The sequence below is a fragment of the Bufo bufo genome, chromosome 3 (genome assembly GCF_905171765.1).
Source record: "Bufo bufo chromosome 3, aBufBuf1.1, whole genome shotgun sequence".
NCBI lineage: Eukaryota > Metazoa > Chordata > Amphibia > Anura > Bufonidae > Bufo > Bufo bufo.
In genome coordinates this window covers 192,466,329-192,479,822 of record NC_053391.1, presented here as the reverse complement: position 1 = coordinate 192,479,822, position 13,494 = coordinate 192,466,329, and the positions used below count along the sequence as shown (strand labels likewise).

The 13,494-nt window shown below is 46.4% G+C and overlaps 1 protein-coding gene across 1 annotated transcript; it reads right to left on the bottom strand.

Moving 5' to 3' along the window:
- Positions 1–1,310: 1,310 nt before the first annotated feature.
- ATP5PB (ATP synthase peripheral stalk-membrane subunit b) lies at positions 1,311–13,264 on the bottom strand. The gene is made up of 7 exons (XM_040423864.1): positions 13,111–13,264; positions 12,681–12,717; positions 9,756–9,901; positions 7,718–7,881; positions 5,931–6,056; positions 2,660–2,839; positions 1,311–1,476 (listed from the first exon to the last, which is right to left on the bottom strand). Exons 1-7 carry the CDS (start codon positions 13,136–13,138, stop codon positions 1,405–1,407), a joined length of 753 nt encoding a protein of 250 aa, XP_040279798.1. The 5' UTR covers positions 13,139–13,264; the 3' UTR covers positions 1,311–1,404.
- Between the last annotated feature and the right edge of the window lie 230 nt (positions 13,265–13,494).

Genomic DNA, 13,494 nt, shown 5'->3' with positions numbered 1-13,494 from the left:
CCAATTCACTTCAATGGGGCCGCAAAAGATGTGGACAGCACTCAGTGTGCTTTCCGCATCAGTTGCTCTGTTCCGTGGTCCGCAAAAAATAAAATATAACCTGTCCTATTCTTGTCCGTTTTGCGGACAAGAATAGGCAGTTATATTAATGGCTGTCCGTGCCGTTCTGCAAATTGCGGAACGCACACTAACGCCATCCGTGTTTTGCAGATCCGCAATTTGCGGACCGCAAAACACACAACGGTCGTGTGCATGTAGCTTTATGCTGATGATAGGTCATCGATATTTTACTCCTGGAAAACCCCTTTAACTTTGCGTTTTTTGCTCCCCACCTTCCCAGAGCCATAACTTTTTTTATTACATTCCGTTTTTTTTTTTTTTTACTCCATTCTCATAGCCGTATGAGGGCTTATTTGTACTTTCCAATGCCACCATTTAACATTGCATCCAATGAAGGGGGGGGGAAATTCCAAAGGTGGTGGACTTAGGGAAAAATAAATAAAAAATGTCCAGTTTTACATTTTTACGGCGTTCATTATGTGGTAAAACTGACTTGTGATCTTCATTCTCCAGGTCAGTACAAATCCAGCTATACCACATATGTATACTTTTCCTTGCGTATTAATGCTGTCATTTTCTGAAGCCCCATTCACTTCTATGGAGCCAGTATGCTGCGATTCTCACACAACGCAGAACTAATGCGTGGAGGGGGGGGAACAAAAAAATAAAAATAAAACTCATGTACTCAGACCTATTGAATTGAATGGGTCGGGATTCAGTGTGGGTGCTATGCATTAGGGTCCATTCACACGTCAGTAAAATGGGCCCGTATCTGTTCCGCAACGTTGCGGAACTAATCCAGACCCATTCATTCTCTATGGGGCCGGAAGAGATGCGGACAGCACACAGTGTGCTGCCTGCATCAGCATTTCTGGAGTGCGGCCCCAATCTTCCGATCCGTCGCTCCCAAAAAAGAAAATAAGAACAGGTTCTATTGCGGATAAAAATAGGCAGTTCTATGGGGGTGCCGGCCAGGTGTATTGCGGATCTGCAATACACTACGGACGTGTGAATGGACCCTTAACTTCGCGCATCGCACACGGGTGGAAAACTCGCTTGTGTGAAAGGGGCCTGAATCTTACCACAAATCTATATTAATCTGCTCAGCTCCTCCTGCCTTACAGCACGGTGCATTCAGATTGCACTACATTTTTTGGTGACAGGTCCTCTTTAAGCAATAAGATCGGACACAAGTGATTTGAGTTACCTGATAAATTGTATACAGGAAAAAAATGACAGTAAAATCAGAGCAGTGTCTAGAAATATGTATTTGAGTTCTCCACGGTACAGCTGACGAACAGTTAGGACCCTTATCTGTACAATTCAACAGTCAAAATAAAAAATTTAAGCGGTTGCTTGTGCAGTCTTGGATAGAAGCTTCAGGTCTGCGATACATTTGGCGATGCTTTCTTTTTGCTGCAAACAGACAGACAATTTTCAGTTTTTTAAACAAAAATGTCTACTTCCACACTGGCGTTTTGGCTTTCCGTTTGTGAGATCCGTTCAGGACTCCCACAAGCGGTCCAAAATGGATCAGTTTTGCCCTAATGCATTCTGAGTGGAAAAGGATCCGCTCAGAATGCATCAGTTTGCCTCCGATCAGTCACCAAAACGCTGCCTGCCAGACGAAACTGAGCCAAACTGATCCGTCCTGGCACACAATGTAAGTCAACGGGGATGGATCCGTTTTCTATGATACAATCTAACAATAGAAAACGGATCTGTCCCCCACTGACTTTCAAAGAAGTTCATGACGGATCCGTCTTGGCTATGTTAAAGATAATACAAACGGATCCGTTCATGACTGCTGCATGCGGTTGTATTTTTGTAACGGATCCGTTTTTTGCAGATCCATGACGGATCCGCTCAAAACACGAGTGTGAAAGTAGCCTTACAAAACAACTATATAAAAGCCATATAAAGAGGAAAATTGAGAGCCAGTCTCAAGCTTTTTACACCAACTGAACAACTATGATTATATAAAATAAATATTGATAAATCTTGATTATTAAAGAGTAAGTAAACTTTTAAGCAGACTCTTTACTAAAGAAATAGGCAACCAAAGTGCTTGGTGGCCACCACACTTTAGATTCGGAATATTCGGGAACCAGTGTACTAGAGCAATGGCGGTCTCCTGCCAGCTTGGCAGAGCAGCACAGACAGAAGCCCACTCCACTCAGGTAAAACCTGGCATAGCACAGAGGTAAGTGACGTGCCAGGATTTAACCAATAGGAGGGGCACATTCAGGAGTAGCGAAGTGCTCCTGTCTGTACAGCGTTCACTGCAGACCCCATTGCTCCAGTACGGTGGAATATGTACACAGCAATAGCCACCCACAACTTTACATGCCTATTTCTTTAGTAAAACACTAAAATACAAGTAAAGAGAAGTAAAACCCTTCAGTGAGTATTGAATATATGGGGTCGGGCGACACCTCATGGCTGAATAGGTGCCCCAACAAGTGTTTGGGCTGCCACTCGGCATATGCAGTAGTACCCCTGGATGCTTTCTATTTTTCCCCCCATACTACTGATAGGACTAGCTAAAGAATCCCTTATAGCCCGCAGCCATAGCCACATTAGAGAAGTGCTACTGTACCTGCTGAGGAGTTATGCTCTGGACCACAGTGTTTTCTACCCAGTTGATCATATGGTCTTGTTCCTTGCGGCGCAGGAGATTCTGCAGAGCCAATTGGTAGTCTAGACGCTTCTTCACTTCACTATAGACTGCAAGTAGCCTTTCACGGTAGTTGATTTCCAGAAGCATGGTCACATTGTTCTGGGGATTTCAAGACATACAAATAAGAATGAGTTTCAGATCTAATGTAATCTACATAAAAAGCTTAGAAACTTTGCTAACTATTTAGAGATTTTCAACTCTTCCATGTTCTTTGCGTAACTTTCATTCATATGCACCAGACATCCTCAAACTGCGGCCCTCCAGCTGTTGCAAAACTACAACTCCCAGCATGCCTGAACAGCCTACAGGGCATTGTGGGGAGGTTTACAACAGCTGGAGGGCCGCAGTTTGAGGATGCCTTATATACAGTTGGACTTAGAAGTATCAGGGCTTAGCTCTTACAGGGTAGAGTTATTTTACGGTGTGTAAAAACATGTTAAAAAAAATTAAAATAAAAAAAGGAGTTGTTGGAATTAAATGGATCTTTCGGTGTGAATGCAATCTTGATATAGGTCAGTGATTACAACATTAGAGCGAAAGGTTAAGGTTAGTGGGGAAAACGGTACAATTGAAAGGAGGTTGTAGCGCTCTGTTGTGCTGCATCTAGCCTGGATACACAGTCGGGCATGGAGGCATAAAGGTTCCAGCACATTTGCCCTCAGATGTTTCATCTGGGCCTGTAGTTCCTACACACTCATAGGTTGCTGAAGCTGGCATCCCAGCTGGTCCCACAGATCCTCCACTAGTGATAAATGTGGAGACTGGGCAGGACAAGGAAATGCTGCAATCTGGCGGAGACATTCCTGGGAAACGCTTGCTGTGTGTGGGCAAGCATTGTTCTGGAAGCCCTGCCATGAGAGGCAACACGTGGCCACAGGATGTCCTACACATTGCTAAGCTATTAGGGTCCCTCGTATGACTATTAGGGGTAACCCACTGTTGTATTCCATGGCTCCCCAGATTATCAAACCAGCAGTTGGAGCAGTGTGTTGTTCCATAGCAGAGGCTGGACTGAAGCATCCAGGCCTCCATACTTGAACCCGACAGTCGTCAGATCCCAAATAGAACCTGGACGATATGGTCCTAGTCTGTAGCAGTCCAGGTTTCTCGTCCCTGACACCACTGCAGAAGAAGGCGATGGTGGTTGGCTGTCAAAAATAGCAGGACACGCAATGGGGGCTGCAACACCAAATTTCCTTCTGCTAAGCACCTAGAAATGGTCCGGACAAAGCCCGGGATGTGTAACAAAGGCGTCACCTGTGCCTGTATGGTGGACATTGGACAACAAAACTGTGGGAGCTGCTTATGGATGTTGACGGATCATACAATCCTATCTGCTAGTGGTCCATCTGGCCCGTCTGGGGCCTGCTCTCTGTGTGTCCGTGCCCACACATAACCACTGCTTCCAACACCATCTAACAGCTAAGTCAGAACAGTCTAGATGGTAGGCAGTTCGTCAAAACGACCGTCCCGATTCTCTCAGTCCAATGATGCACCTCCTCAAAGTCTGTCAATTGGGTAAAAAGTCTTTCAGTACATTGTTAGAGGGATCTCTCTCCAAGAGCTACTCTACACAAAAGTAGGCTCTGAGAGCCTTTTCATAGGGCAGTGGGAGAAGCACTTTTACTGCCCTCTTGTGGCAAGACCCAGCGTCTAATGAGACCACACGTTTAATCATTTACATATCTGTCTGAAAATTTTCTTTTAAACTCCATAGATGCCACCTACATTTACAAGCCGTTACCAGAAGCCGTGCTGAGGAGGGAATTTCTGGAAGTAGCTGCTCACAAGTCACATTCTGCACAATCAAGTTGTGACTTTCCATCCTTTTTCACTTTAGGGGAAAGTGGAGGGCTTAGCCTCTCACACCCTGACACAAGCCAGACTGAACTAGAGCCAAAGCTATGAGTGCACAGATTTGACTTTCTGGTTCATGCACTGCCACAAGAGGCACCATATTTATTAAGAGGCCTGTGCCTACTTATTAAGACTGGCATATGTACTAGGGATCGACCGATTATCGGCCGATATTTAGGATTTTGACAGTTATCGGTATCGGCATCTATTTTGCCGATATTCCGATAACGTATGGGGAACACAGATCGCGCTCTCTGTGTTCCGTCAGCAGCACAGGGGAGAAGGAAGCAGTGTCTCCCTCCCCCTGTGATGCTGCTGCCGCCAATGAGAGGGGAGAAGACAAAAGAAGGGGAGGGGCTGTGGCCACTGCTCCACCAATGAAGATAAGTCTTTCATTAATTCATATACAGGAGGCGGGAGCTGGCTGCAGAATCACATAGCCGGCTCCCGACCTCTATGAGCGGTAGCTGCGGTAGTTAACCCTTTAGGTGCCGCCTATCGCAGCTACCGCTCATAGAGGTCGGGAGCCGGCTATATGATTCTGCAGCCAGCTCCCGCCTCCTGTATATGAATTCATGAGAGACTTCTCTTCATTGGTGGCGCAGTGCGCCCCCCAAAGCCCCCCAGTATTAATCATTGGTGGCGCAGTGCGCCCCCCATCCCAGTATTAAAAACGTTGGTGGCGCAGTGCGCCCCCCCCCCCCCCCCACCATTATTCATTGGTGGCAGTGGCCACAGGATCCCCTCTCCCCTGCTCCTCCGATCGGAGCCCCAGCTGTGTAATCCTAGGGCTCCGATCGGTTACCATGGCAGCCAGGACGCTACTGAAGCCCTGGCTGCCATGTTCAGCTCCATGCTGCTGTGTGCACAAAGCACAGAGCAGCAGGGACAGTGTGAGATCCTATTCACCCTGATAGAGATCTATCAGGGTGAATAGGACAAGGGTTCTAGTCCCTAAGGGGGCTAAAAGTTAGTAAAACACAAAAATATTAAGTATAAATGAAAAAGAAAGACTTACAAAAAAAAAATAATACACGTTAACAATAAACATATTAATTTTCAGCAGATTTGTGTAGGAAATTAATTTTTTTCAAAAATTTAAATTCTCAGAATATCAGTATAAATTATCGGCTATCGGTCTGAAAGTTCACAAATTATCGGCCCTAAAAAATCAATATCGGTCGATCCCTAATATGAACCTCCAATCTTAATGGATCTCCTAAAATGTGGGGAGCTTTCCTAGATGTACATTATTTGTAGCATACAGCCAATAACAAGTGCTAAAAAAAAGAATTTCCCCAATTTCATTTCTATACAAACTTGTATATCTTACCCGCTTGGCGTCAAATAGATGTTGTCGGCCATCCACTCTCCACTGCTCCTTCTTTTCTGCCTCGATAGCACTTTCCAGGTCCTTGATTGAAGATTCCTTTACAGCCTCAGCTTTACTGATCTTCTCCTAAAGAAAGAGGGGTGGACATGTAGACTTTGGGGGTCATTTACTATTCTGAAATACGCCTAAATTAGGCGTATTCCTGGCACATCTGTGACTTCGACCCGCTCACGCCAGGTTTAAAAGAGTGGGTGTGGTGTGGTGGGTAAGGGGAGGGGCCGGCAGGCCCATCTCAATCATCATTTTCTACGACTGTTTTACATGTAGAAAATTGTCTAAACGTAAGCCAGCTCGGAAGATGTCTTACATTTAGAACTGGTGCTGGATGCGCGGAAGTTATTTAGAGCACTGCACCTCTACATAACTCTGCACAGGGCCTTAAGATTGGTGTCTAAAACGCCGGTCTTAATAAATGTCCCCCTTGTCCTTGCCTATTTCCTTTAGAAATTAACGACGATCAAGCTTCTATAAGGCATGGGTCACTGTCACATTAAAGGGAATCTGTCACTATTTGAGGGCAGCAGAAGACTGACATATGCTGTTGCATTGTTGCCGGTTCCACCCTAGGCACAGTAACAGGATGAAAGCCAAACATAAAGCATGTGGGGCTATGCCCGCAGCTCATGAATACAGGGCTGCCTTCCTCAGCTGCATGGCTGGCATCGTGCTCTAACAGTATATTTCTCAGAAACTACACTTATACGCACACAACAGACAACTCTTGAATCAGCGTGCCTGTCCCCATCTAATACTGCCCTGACAGATTCATTTCAATGGGGCCGCAAGAGATGCGGTCAGCACACCGTGTGCTGTCCGTATCCGTACTGTGGCCCTGCAAAAAAGATAGAACATGTAATATTCTTGTCCGCAATTTCGAACAAGAATATGCATTTCTGTCATAGGGCTGGCCCCACAAATGGGGAAATAAATTTGTATTGCTATTGCGGCCTTCTCCTGTTCTTGTGGCCCTGTGTAAAGCAATTTTAGAATGGATTTTTGTGTAAGGGTAGGTTCACATCTCCGGCAGAGGAACAGACTATGGGACTTGCCATATCTAACATGGCTGCACACCACCGAATCCCCATTGACTATAAGGGGATCAGACCACTTTACAGCATAAATAAGGTCATTTGGCCAAACAAATATCACAGTGGGAGTAAACGGCGGCGGTGGCGGTATCCGCCTATGCCGACTCCAGTAGTATGTTGCTTTGTTGAAACAGACTAACAGAGTTACGTGATGGGAGAAAATCCTGAAAGGGTTGGGTGGGTCGGCAATGCACGGCCGCGTGCACCCCGCATCACGGATTCGGACCCATTCACTTGAACAGGTCCGCAATTCCGGAGATGCGGAACGGAGTCACGGAACAGAACACCGGAAGCACTACGGAGTGCTTCCGTGGTGTTTCTTTCTGTTGTTCCACACCGCAAATAAATATGACATGTCATTTTTTTTGCGGTGCGGACAGACCCATTCAAGTTGAATGGGTCCGGCCCGCTGCACGGATGTTGCCCGTGCATTGAGGGCTGCAATTGCGGTCCCCAATGGCCGTGTGCATGCGGCCTTACTCTGCGTTTTTCTCAGTAATGTACTAAATCTTATAGTTAGGCTTATCTCCCATTATATGCTGCTCTCAGACGGGCAGCAGAGGTCACCTGAAATGTTCTCAACAATGCACCTTACACACACACACACACACACACACACACACCAAGCACGTCACTTACTGCATTAAGTTGGTCAGCGAATTCTCCCACTTTATGACCAAATTTCTTGATTGCATAGACGCTGACAAGTCCCATAGAAAGCATTGAGATGGTTTCATGGTTTATGACATATATTTCTTTAGACAGGAGGTAGACAAGAAGACCAGTCCCAAACATATAAGGGCCTAATACACCAAAAAAATATATACATATTTTACATATACATAAAATCATCTCTCAGCTCTATCATAGTCAACACTACAAAATAATTATCCAAAAATCCAACAAAATCTCACGTCAGAAGTTGTGATGGTGGAGATCTGAGTTTTCCTGCCCATTTACTTCTCCTATGAAAGCTCTCTCCAGGCACTCTAGTGATAAATAGGGGCCACAGCAATAAGGAACTCAATTGTTTTTCTACGACACTTTTTTTGGAAAAGCAACTGCAGTTTTTCATCCATTTTTTTTTTTTTTTTTTTTGAGCCTCAGTCAGCAGTGGTTCTAGCAGAAAGATGTGCAACGTCAGGTCATTGTGCAGCGCTGAAGGAAGAGCATGCGGCCTTCTCTCAGCTTTTCCTAGGCCAAGTAGTAGTAATAAAAAGGACCGGCATTCCCAAGTTGCTTTTTTGTAAATTATTCCTTTAGTCACTTTATCTGTGATGCGTTTCGGCACTTCCAGTGCCTTTGTCAAACAGTCAAAACTGTTTGACAAAGGCACTGGAAGTGCCGAAACGCGTCACAGATAAAGTGACTAAAGGAATAATTCACAAAAAAGCAACTTGGGAATGCCGGTCCTTTATTACTACTATTCCCTGGGACACCAACCCTAGGACCGTGCACCCACTACACAGTGCCGACTGATCTACACGATATACAGTCCTGCTCAAAAGTTTAAAACCACTTGAAAAATGGCAAAAAATCCTATTTAGCATGGCTGGATCTTAACAAGGTTCCAAGTAGAGCTTCAACATGCAACAAGAAATGAGAGTGAGACAAAACATTTTTGAGCATTCAATTTAATGAAAACAACGAATAAACTGAAACAGGCTGTTTTTCAGCTGATCAAAAGTTTAGGACCACACCTCCAAAAAAAAAAAAAAAAACTACCCCCCCCCCCCCAAAACAGAAATCCAACTTCCAAACATGAACTCCGTAATGAGTAGCTCTGCCGTTATTGTTTATCACTTTCAAAATTTGTCAGCCTCAGGGAAGGAACTGCGCATGCGCGAGCTCACGCATCGTCAGATTACGGCTATCTATCGTTGATGAAAGGAGGAGACATAGGCGGTGCTGGGCTCCTTCACAGGCGGGCGTGGCTGGGCACAAGGAAGGTTAGTCACCTGAGGTAGGCGGATCGAATGAAAGGAAGGGCGGCGATTTCAGCACAGAAGGCGGCGCTGGGCACCTAAACGGCCGGGCACCTTTCACCATGAGACGTCCCCTTGGACACATTTTTAAGTGATTGACAGGTGATATAAACCGCTTTTTTATGAATATAGAGCCACAGGGGCATTTGATAAACTCACTTTAGGATTCAGTGTTTTACAAGGGACATCGCAATATGTTTAGCTTATAGGGCTCATTTCTGATGACAGAATCCCTTTAAGATCCAACAATGTAAAATATGATTTTTTGCCATTTTTCAAGTGGTCTTAAACTTTTGATCTTTTCCTAGGCCAAGTGACGACCCATTCATCGATCATGTGGCCTAGGAGCAGCTCAGCCCCACAGAAGAGAATGTGGCTGAGCGCGATACCAAGCACAGCCTCCATACTATGTACGGCACTGTGCTTGGTGAGCACGGAGAAGGCCACGGCGATCACAGCAGAGCTGGTGCCTTCTCAAAACAGCTGATTGGCAAGGCTCCAGGGTGTCAGACCCCCACTGATCAGATACTAATGACCTATCCAGAGTAAGGGTCTGATCTGAGGTCTGACGAGGATTAAGGGTCTGATCAAAAATATTTTTTCTTATCCTCCTCCAAAACCTAGGTGAGTCTTATGGTCCGTGGTGTCTAATTGTGTGGAAATACTGTAATTACTTTGTTTTTTTTAAATACCTGTGACTCCTGTTTTGGGATAAAGAAACTGGAAGAACTCTTCAGGAAACAATCCATGGCGAACTTTCCCTGGCTTCTCGGAAAGGGGAGGTACAGGAGCCAAGGAAGGTTGTCCAGTGTGGAAGGAACGGCATGTGTTCAAGACACTGATGGAGAAAGAAAGAAAAAAGGTATGACAGGCACCAGTCTTCATTATGTCATTATCAGAGCAAAAATGATGTATTTTACAGAACTTTTACAAACTGATGTTGCTTTTGACCTACCGTATTTTTCACCCCCCAAAAGTGGTGGGCAAATGCCCCCGAGTCTTATGGGGCAAATACTAATAAGTCGCTTCCATTATGGAAGCGCTCATTAGTACCGGAGAACCGGGAAGCTGCGAAGGCTTTGTACTCACTGCTTCCTGGTCCTCGGCTGTGCACAGCGTGAGGCGCTCTGACGCCACGCTGTGCGCAGCCTTCACAGGACAGCCCCTGGAGCGCGCTGGAAAAGAGGAGCGGCGGTGTCCAGGAGCAGGTGAGGTAAGTGTTTTTATTTTATATTTATGAGGCTGATGGACACTTCTGGGGGCTGATGAGAGGCATGGGGCTCTTATCTGAGGTCTGATTGGGGGTCATTTAGATTGGGGTCTGAGCTGAGGTCTTATTAACATTGGGGATCTTATTGGGGCTGTTAGCTGAGGTCTGATTAACATTGGGGGTCAGATTGCTGGTCTGACCTGAGGTATAATGGAAAATATTTTTTTCTTATTGTCCCCCTCTAAAACCTAGGTGCGTCTTATAGGGCGAAAAATACGGTATGTAGTGTACATCAATGGATACAAACATTTCTGGATAACTCTTCAAACAAATGTCACCCTTGTACTCCAAACAATCAAAGCGCAGGGACAGTTGTGTGGCTGCTATATAGGCATACAACACACTAGGGTCAATCTTGTAGGGAGACAATTTGCCTACTTGTATATACTTTGAGTGTTGGAGGAAAGACATGCAAACATGGGGAGAACATATAATCTCCATACAGACACTGCCCTTGGTCAGGGCAACACTCTGTGGATACAACCTGCATATTAACCTGCCAAGTAACAACACATTTTTTTTACTTTTTAAGGCTACTTTCACACTTGCGGCAGGACGGATCCGACATGCTGTTCATCATGTCGGATCCGTCGTGCGGGTATTTCGCCGTGCCGCCGCTCCGTCCCCATTGACTATAATGGGAACGGGGCGGAGCTCCGGCGCAGCACGGCGAAAGGCGCCGGACTAAAAAGCCTGACATGCAGTAATTTTAGTCCGGCGGCCTTTCGCCGTGCACCGCCGGAGCTCCGCCCCCGTCCCCATTATAGTCAATGGGGACGAAGCGGCGGTCCGGCGAAATAGCCGCAGGACGGATCCGACATGGTGAGCAGCATGTCGGATCCGTCCTGCCGCAAGTGTGAAAGTAGCCTAAGGCACCTTGTAAAGTGGAAACATGACTTACCCCATGACATTTCAAAAAGAATTCTACACAAATACACAGGGGTGCTGCCAATTATTTGCATTATAAAGTAAATACTAGGATTTTATCCTCTATACACTATTAAAACTTTTGCAGAGAAAACCTGCCAGAGTTTTTAAAAGAATTTCCAGGATTTTTCTTATGGAGTGGCAGGATTCGGAGGGTCTGCACCCCTGCTGAGTAGCTATTAGAGCAGTAACCAGCTCCATCCGTTATACAGTGGACGGAGCTACTCAGCAGGTGTGCGGGGTGTCAGACCCTGAGGTTGAGCCATTAATATAAAATCCTGGAAAAACCCTTTAAGGGACAAATAAAAATTGCATCACCTGTCCACCCCACCCCAACAGGCTGAAGGGGTTCTCTGTGACAGGGAATCAAATCCATGGTCAGGCTAAGGGGGGGGGGGGGGGGGGGGGGGGGGGGGGGGGGGGAGAGATTGCTGAGCAAGAACAGAACGAGACCAAGGTCACGGGTCTGGCTTTACAAGCACAAAAGAGACGTAGAAGTCGGAACACATCATCCCTGACCCTGGGGAGATGAGCTCCCAGTTTCGGAGAACCTCTTTAATATTAGCAGCGATATGGCATTATAGCATGTGCAGCTCAAAGTGGAGAGGATCCTGAAAGGGGGAAACCGTGTCATTAAAGAGGACACGTAACTATTTCATTCACGACTACTTCAGTAAATAATCTCCTTCTGCATGAAATACGTCCAGCGCAACTTTTCTCCAAAACCTCTCTTGTGCAGTTCCTTTATTAATTACTGGCTACTACCAGTTGGGGGCGTCTCCGTACACGGTGCGACATTGAAAGACAGACGCCTTTGACAAGGGGAATGGTAACGCCCAGTTGTCACTTTACCTATGAGGGTCCATTCACACGTCCGTATATGTTTTGCGGATCCGCAAAAACACGGACACCGGCCATGTGCGTTCCGCATTTTGCGGACCACACGTCGCCGGCACTCGAATAGAAAATGCCTGCAATTGCGGACAAGAATAGGACATGTTCTATTCTTTTGCGGAACGGAAGTGTGGATCCGCAAACGCGGACAGCACATTCCGGCCTCATTGAAAATGAATGGGTCCGTGCTCATGTTCTGCAAAATTTGTGGGATGGCTCGCCCCTATAGACTTGAGCGCGGCCTTCTCTTCAACCACCTGGTCAGCAGGGGGCGCCGGATTCCCGCCAATCTAATATTGATGACCTATCCTGAGGTCATCAATAAAAATAAAGCAGACAACCCCTTTAAGGGATCCCTGTGCTGTCCGTGGAGAACACACACAACACGTGGACGTCTTTCAAAGCCTCGGCGTCCATCACTTGCAGGGCTTTTCTGTATGTCAGCAGGGTTTGTGGGATCTGTCATATGATTTACAGAATCGGTGACACATGTGCCACCGGGGAAAGGATTACCAATCATACTCACCCAGCAGTGACGGGGGCCGACTTTTTTAAGCTGGCAACTGCAAATAAAGAAATAAAAAGTTTTTATTTAATAAATATCCAAAAACACCTAAGCCTAACAGGACCACCAAGCGAGGGCTGCAGGTAGACCACCAGACACACAGTATACACTGGATCTCTCATCAGATGTACATAGGAAGCACAAGGACCGGATCTGACACAAGGTCACAGGAGGTGAGTGCCCCAGGATCACCACCTACCACAGCAGCCCTGCCAGGTGGAGCGGGCATAACGCCCATACTACCAGGGGAGCACATACAATAGCACAGAGCCCCGGTTACCTATAGTGCCCGACATGGCACACAGCTACCGCCCGTATACCGGCTGCCCAGGCCTGCAGCCTCCCTCATACACAGCAGCCATGCTGAGCCGGGGCCTCCAGGAGGACTCACCTGTGACCAGGGAGGCTCTAGACAGCATGGTGCCGGGCGCGGAACCGCAGAAGCTCAAGGAAAGGGAGACAACTGCCGCCGGTCACACTGGTGCCCTCAGTGTCCCTGACAAGAGGCTAAGGAACAAGATGGCGCAGGACACGCCCTCTTCTTACGCCCTTAGACGTCACTTTACGGCCGCTCATGTTTCGTTGCAAATCCGCCATCTTAAGTCAGGGAAAAGCACTATTCCTCCCGCTTAGCCCACTTTGCGTTTGGCGCCCTAACCAGTCACTATGCGTATCAATATTCATACCTGACGAGGTGAACTGTGATTATTATTATTATTATTATTATTATTATTATTATTTTGTAGAGCAAAGCTCTGGGGTTACCTGTTCAAAA